The 6,859-nt window shown below is 55.9% G+C and overlaps 1 protein-coding gene across 1 annotated transcript; it reads right to left on the reverse strand.

Moving 5' to 3' along the window:
- Window positions 1–118: 118 nt before the first annotated feature.
- CYP26A1 (cytochrome P450 family 26 subfamily A member 1) lies at window positions 119–6,623 on the reverse strand. Its single transcript, XM_024739537.1, has 9 exons — window positions 6,145–6,623; window positions 5,641–5,747; window positions 3,410–4,075; window positions 2,992–3,216; window positions 2,451–2,741; window positions 2,203–2,361; window positions 1,581–1,715; window positions 924–1,076; window positions 119–654 (listed from the first exon to the last, which is right to left on the reverse strand). The coding sequence occupies exons 3-9, from the start codon at window positions 3,596–3,598 to the stop codon at window positions 313–315; spliced, it is 1,494 nt and encodes a 497-aa protein (XP_024595305.1). The 5' UTR covers window positions 3,599–4,075; window positions 5,641–5,747; window positions 6,145–6,623; the 3' UTR covers window positions 119–312.
- Window positions 6,624–6,859: the final 236 nt, after the last annotated feature.

A 6,859-nucleotide genomic window follows, 5' to 3' on the forward strand; every position in this document is an offset into this window, starting at 1 on the left:
CCAGAAAATGGATATGTAGAGATGACAAGCCATGAATGTAGACATTTAGAAATCTGGTTAAATATACAAATATAAAACCGGTGAGTTTCCCCCACAGGAATATTAAATGCAACACAAGCACCTTGAGATTTTACTTTATTTGTAAACTATCCAGTTCATTATTTTAATATTTAAAGACTGTGGTACTGTAGAAGAGACACATAAATATTATAATATACATTTAGAAATCAAATATAATAAAATCAACATGACACTAGGTAAAAACGCATATGTACTCTTCAAATAAGTCTGAGGTCTGGGCATTCCCGTCCATCAGATTTCCCCCTGGAAACGGGTGAACCTTGCCGGGAGATCATCCACAGGACACACGGTGGGACTCGTTTTCATTGTAGGAGGTCCATTTAGAAGCTGCCAGTCACAATGCCTGGCCAGCTCCACTGTAAATATTTTGAGAAGAATTTTTGCGAACTCTTTCCCTACACAGCTCCTAAGGCCTCCTCCAAATGGAATGAAGCTGAACCTGGATGCGTCCTCCGGGTGAGGCAGCAGAAAGCGGTCAGGATTGAATTCCTCCTTGTTGGTGAAGATATCGGCGACATCGTGAGTATCACAGATACTGTAGATAACATTCCAGCCCTTGGGAATCTGGTATCCCTGCAAAAGATTATGAAGTCCAAAGGACTGACAAACTGGAATTCAACCTTCAACAGGAAAAAAATCTATCACTGATATCCTTGGAGGAGTTATGAGCTGAAAGAAAGGAGGAGGGGGAGGTGGAGAGAGAAACAGAGAGACAGACATTCAGAGGCAGGACAATGTTATCAAAAGCCTAAGAAATTTGAGTCAAAGGACAGAGAAACAAAGGGAGATTTAAAACTACAACACAGAAGGTAAGGGTGGGAGGGAGAGAACTTTTAACTTACATTTAATTCAAAAGTCTTAAGAGCGACCCGAAATCCTCCTGGAACTGGGGGATTCAGTCGAAGGGTCTCTTTAATAACACACCCAGTGTATTTAAGCTGTTCCAAAATTTCCATGTCCAACTTGTTGTCTTGATTGCCCTTGCAAAGTAAACCCTATCAAAACAGTCACACAGAGGTGAACGGTTATTCTGTGCTCCAATAAAATCAGCCCAGCAGACGTAAACAGGGCTTAAGTAGCGGCTGGACCCAAAGGGCCTCACGATGGGAGAGTGTGAGGGGGAAACATTTGCCTCCACCCCTGGGCCCAAGTCCACTATCTGTTTACAGTTCCAAGAGAATGCTGCTCACCAGTTAGAACCACCAAGTTTCTCCCCTCCCCCCAATCACCACCACCACTGCTGGCTGCCACCACAGTCCCCCAGGAGTTCCCCATTCATGCCCTTGAACACACAAATCCAAGTGGAACCTATCTGAAAATCTCCAAGGTTCTGCAAAACGGGGAGAAGAGGAAGAAGTACAAGGCTGAACGCTGCCCGAGTGGGATCACAGCTCAAGATTCCGTCTTTTTCATCGGGAAAGCACACTTACCTTTTGGGAAGCTGGCTAGAGAGTAGCTGAGTTTCTTAAGGTAATCCCCCCACCCCCCAGTTCCCTTACCTGACTTTTCAGCTCCTCTCGGACTTTCTGGAGGACATGTGGGTAGAGCCCCAGGTAAGTGATCAGAGATGTAGCTGCACTGGCTGTGGTTTCGTGTCCTCCAAAGAGGAGCTCAGTTGAAGACTGCTTTAGTGCCTAAGAGTGGATTAAGACGAACGTTTTGACAAGTCTGCATGCAATTTTACAGAGCGACTACTCAGAATAGAACTGGGGGTTCTGGAGGGAAGATGAGAAGGGCTGAAAGTGTGCTGACAGAAAATCCATTTAAATAAAATGCTAAGACCCTTTAGTTCAGCTAGAGCAGGAAGGCCAGTAAGATCCCACTCTCCCAGGAACTCTTAAATTAAAGCCTTGGTTGTATTATAATCACCCAACCTTCTTTATTTACATCTTGCAAATTCCAACTTTCCCTTTAAAACCTGGAAGGGATAGGGAACGAAGCCTCTCGCCACAGCTCCGCGGACCAGGTGTCTCAACTTCTGTGTCCCATCCCTGGGGTCTGGGCGGACTTCCCACTCTCGGAACCTGGGCCCCAGGCGGGCACTTTGGGGACCCCAGGAACTGCGATTGGAAAGCCAGGGGATCAAACTCCGCCGTGCCTCTCCTTGAAGCTGCCACTCACCTGCATGTCCAGCCTCTCTCCCCTCTCCCACGAGTGCTCGATCAACAGCTGCAGCGCATCTTTGTAGCCCCTGTCCGCCTCGGCCGCCCGCAGCCCGCAGATCTTGGCGCGAATATTCTCCTCGATGCGCGCGTGGATGAGGTTCCGCGCCTTCAGTCCCTGAGCGCAGAGAGCGCACGGCGGTGAACAGAAGCCCGGACCCCGCGCTCCCGGAGCCCCTAGCTCCGCACCCTACATGCCACCCTTACCCGGTACAGCCCGCTGAAGGGCACGTCTATGGGCAACGAGAAGAGATTGCGGGTCATTTCCTCGAAGGCCTCTACCAGTTGCTGCTCTGCTTCCCCGCCGCTCGCCAGCCGGGGCTCGCAGCCCATCAGGATGCGCATAGCGATACGGAACATAAGGCGCTTCACCTGGGGGTAGACTAGGAGGCCGCTCTCGCCGCAGCTCAGCCACTGCTCCAGGCAATTGCCCACTTCCTCGGCGATCACTGGCACGTAGCACTGGAGCGCCTCGCGGCTGAAGGCCCGCATAATCACCTGAGATCCGAGGAGGGAAGAGTGTTAAAACCGGGCCCCACCCGCCCCTCTCGCCTTCCGGGGCCCCCTTCCGGAAACCCACAACCCCACCAGACCCAAGGCACTTCCCGGCTGGGAAAGCTACACTGGGTTTGAGAGGGTCCCTAGCCGACGCCTTATGCAGCTGGCGCTCGCCCAGCACCTATTTGCCTGAACCCCTCACGCGAATCGGGTCCCCCTTCCTGCCCAGGCGCCGCCACCCCGCCCTCACCTTCTTGCGCTGCTTGTGCAAGGAGTCGTGCAGGTTGGAGAGGCAGCCGGAGCCCAGGATGGTGCGCACAGACGCGGGCCAGTGGACTGACACCAGCCGGTGCTCCCCGAGCAAGATGCGCCGCACGTTGTCCGCTCCCATCACCCGCACCGTGGGCCGACCGAACAGATGTGTCTTGTAGATGAAGCCGTATTTCCTGCGCTTCATCTGCAGGAACTTCCCTCGCTGCGAGAGGAAAGCGGAGGAGAAAGGCGGGAGTGAGGGGGCGCCAGGGAGCGCCGAGCCTCCGGCTAGTACTGATCCTAGCCTCAGTCACCTCCCTCCCGGGGGCGCCTACCCCGGTTTCAGTGGAAGCCTGGAGCCGAGTCGGGCTCCTGGGCTCCGGGAAACCGCCCTGTCCCGCCCCTATCTCCCTTACCTGAAGCACCATCTGCAAAGTTTCCCCAAAGAAGGGGAAGCCCATAGTTCCGGGGGGCAACGGGAGGGCGCAGTTGCGGTCCCGGCTGCTCACGCAGTACAGGTCCCAGAGCTTGATCGCTGCCAGGAAGAGCAGCAGCGGTAGCACGAAGGCGCAGAGAGCACTGGCCAGCAATGCTGGGAGCCCCATGGCGCGCCGCGACCTCCCGCGCCACCTGCCGCCGTCGCCAGAGCTCCGAACCTGCCGCGCGCCCGCTTTATAGGCAGCCCAGGTTGCTGCCCACGTTACCTTAGACAAATTAGTTCACCCAAAGTTCATCTTTAATTGCGGATTGGGCCCCTGGCTCCTCCCCCCTCGAGGCGCTGCCCAAAATCTTTAACCGTTTGTTCCGCGCAGAGGCAGAGGCGGCGCGGTGGCGGTTTCCCTCGAAGCGCGCCTCCTGGGGTGCAGGGGCTAGGAGCAGCCTGCTTCGCCCATACAAGTTGTGCGGGGCTCTGGGACGCTGGCAGGGGCCGACCCGGGCTCTGGGGAGCGGGAACTCCAAACCCTGGGCTTCCTGGCGGTCTCTTTGGAATCCCTCCCGCCGGGTCCGACGGGCGGTCCCAGACCAGAGCTGCCTGCACTGGCTTTCCGTTTACAGGCGCCGTGTGGGCCCCCTTCCACCTGCTGGGAGAGCAAAGGGAAGTGCGTTAAGAGATCGTCCAGCTTCCTTGTCCCACAGGTGGGGAAACTAAGGTGCAGAACGCAGAGCAAAACGCAGGCCTCCCGATTCTTCCAAAGATCCCGCAGAAGAGCCCAGGGCCAGGACCCAAGCGAGAGTCGCGGGGAGTCGTGACCGGCTGACCATAGATTGCCAGCTCTCCAAACCCCTCAAGGAGGTCCACACTCATGAAGTCTTGGAAAGTCCTACTTAAGGTACAAGAGAGGCTCCAGATCCTCAGGACTCCAGGTGCAGCCCTGCACAAGTCTGAGCCCTAACTCTGACTCCCCAGTGGGGGACCGCGGTGACAATTCATCCGCGGCTCGGCGGCAACCAGAGCTCTGCGATCCTGCCACAGCCGGCCAGATTCCGAGCGCCCTGGGGTTAGCAGCTCCAGCTAGGCAGAGGGGAAGAGGGTCTTTAGCCCTGGCCGGATAAGGACACCGAGATGGAGGATGGATGGAAAGCCCAGAGTCTGGGCTGTGAGTCCCAGCTCCATCTCTACTTGAGTGACCTTGGGCAAGTTACCGCACATCCTTGCGCCTGTTTCCTCCTCCTTAATATGGAGGTGATCATTCCTGGCCTGTCTACACCACGGGGAAGTTGTGAGTTTCCAAAAGGGGCTCCTGGTTGCAAATACTCTTCCCAGCTCCAGGCACGCTAGGCTACGTTACCAAGGTGACCTGGGCTCCGGGCACTGGAGCCATCCTCTGCTCTCCCAGCTCCCACCGGGCAGAAAGCCACCCAGGCGAGAGGGGGACTGGGTCCTAAACTCAGGCCTCTGCCAGCCGCTGATAAGAGTGTTGAGGGAATCCGTACTGGGAAGTGAGTCTTCTGGCCTTTGCCCAGCTATACAGTCGGCTGCTCCTGCAGCCAATGCCTGGAGCTCGGACACTGCGGGAAGCGCACGTGCGCTCCCTGCTTCCTGCCTGGTCGAGCCAGTGGGACTGGGTCCAAACTGCCTCGGACCAGTCAGGGCCACACGCCCCCTTTTGATTTGAGTGATGAACCCTCCAGTCGCGCCTAAAACGAAGCAATGATATGTTTGTTTAAAACTGAAGAGCCGGCTCTCCCAGGAGCATGCCTCACTCATTGGAAAGCGTCCCTTGGGGATGGAATATACTTTGATCCTGACAGCTGTTAAATACGCGGCCCTCCCGCGGTGGTCCCCAAACCCGGCGGGTCGGGAAGTGTCTGCGGAGTCGCAGGGACCGCACACTCGCCGAAACGCTCCAAGCCTGGGTCGCCCCAGGATGTGTTTCGGAGAGTCGGCGTTTCTCCGTAAACCTACTTGGCGTTTCAGAGGCTCTAGGGAAGGGTCTCTCCCACTGTTGTTTCTTCTAACGATTTCACAACTGTAAACAGTGACAGACGACTTCGGGGGCACCGGCTGGAACCGGGTCGAGACGCGCTGGAGGTAATTCTCAGAAATCCCGGGCCCGCCCCTTTCTGGACAGTGCCTCCGGCCGGTGAGCAAAGCTGGCGAGCGGGGGGCGTGACCTGGGGCCCAGTCCCAATCCTCCGGCCTGACCTGCCTGTGACCCCCGCAGGCCGGACCGTGACATCCGAGTGAACTCTGCAGGGCCATCTCGCCAAGTTCAGCGCGCGCCGGGTCACAAGATGAGCGGGGCCTGCGTGCTGGAAATTGCCACAAGGGGGAAAAATGTTTTAATCTACCTGCCCATCGAGACCCGAGGGGGCGATCGGCAGGAAAGGATTAAATGGGATAGTGAGGATCATTAAAGAACATCTTGAAGAGGGGAAGGGGCCCATAAATTACCAGCCCAATAAGAACTTTGATCTAGATCTCTTGCCAAACTTTCGTGGGTGGCAGTAGGTGGGGAGAGGGTTCACTGGAAAATAAAATGTTTCCAAGATGTCTGCAAAACAGCCTGTTGCTAAGGGTTGGGGGGTGGGGAGTGAGTTCCTGACTGGGGTCAGGGGAGCCCAGGCAGCTGAAGCACCGCCTTCCACCTTTCTTCCAACCCCTTCTTCCCTTGTCTTGAGCACTCATCCCCATCCCAGGGTTCTATACCTGCTGTTCCCTCTGCTTGGGGTGCCTCTTTCCCAGCTCACCGCTTGCTGGTTCCTTCCAAAGTCGAATGTCACCCCAGGGAAGTCTTCCCAGGCCCCAGCCTGCCCGGCACTGTGCCTTGCAGGCCTGTTTTATTTTCTCCACGGCACTATCATCATCAGACATGTTCTTGCTGTTGTCTGTGAGTTTATTTACTGTCTACCTCCTTGGTGAGCACGCCAAGTCCAGGAGGGCAAGAACCACACCTGCTCCTTCCTCAGAGAATCAAGAGCTACTAAAGCAAGAGCTCAGATTTTCTTGGAAATTACTGAGAATGAAGTATCAATGGGAAATTAGAGCAAAATTGGAGCTGCCCCTACAGGGGCTTATAGTTAGTGCAGACCACCAGCAGGTAAACCAGGTCTCTTGGAAACAGCTAAGTCTGGGCTTCTGAGAGCCCCCTCCCCCAGTCTCTCTCCCCAAGTCAGATTCAGCCCCAAGCCCTGGTCCTCCCACCACCTCAGCCTAGTGGAGTTTCTCAGGCTGAGATGTTGTCTCTGCAGCCTCAGGAGCGCCCTGAGGGCAGGCCCCCAGATCCACCACTTCTTGCCGGCTCTGTCACCTGCCTGCAGATCCCATGGCCTGGCGCCAGGGCCTGTGGTCAGCAGTGGGTGATGAATTGCCCTGGAGGGGGTTATGGCGGTGTCAGCCGAGCTCGGAAGGGCCCGCTGCACTG

This window comes from Neophocaena asiaeorientalis, unplaced genomic scaffold (assembly GCF_003031525.2).
Source record: "Neophocaena asiaeorientalis asiaeorientalis breed wild unplaced genomic scaffold, Neophocaena_asiaeorientalis_V1.1 scaffold597, whole genome shotgun sequence".
Taxonomy (NCBI): domain Eukaryota; kingdom Metazoa; phylum Chordata; class Mammalia; order Artiodactyla; family Phocoenidae; genus Neophocaena; species Neophocaena asiaeorientalis.

Coding starts and splice junctions, on each gene's coding strand:
- CYP26A1 (XM_024739537.1), bottom strand. CDS start 3,598: ATGGGGCTCCCAGCATTGCTGGCCAGTGCTCTCTGCGCCTTCGTGCTA. Junction 2,362..2,450: donor CCTTCAGCGGGCTGTACCGG/GTAAGGGTGGCA, acceptor CTCTGCGCTCAG/GGACTGAAGGCGCGGAACCT. Junction 1,077..1,580: donor GAGAGGAGCTGAAAAGTCAG/GTAAGGGAACTG, acceptor CTGTTTTGATAG/GGTTTACTTTGCAAGGGCAA.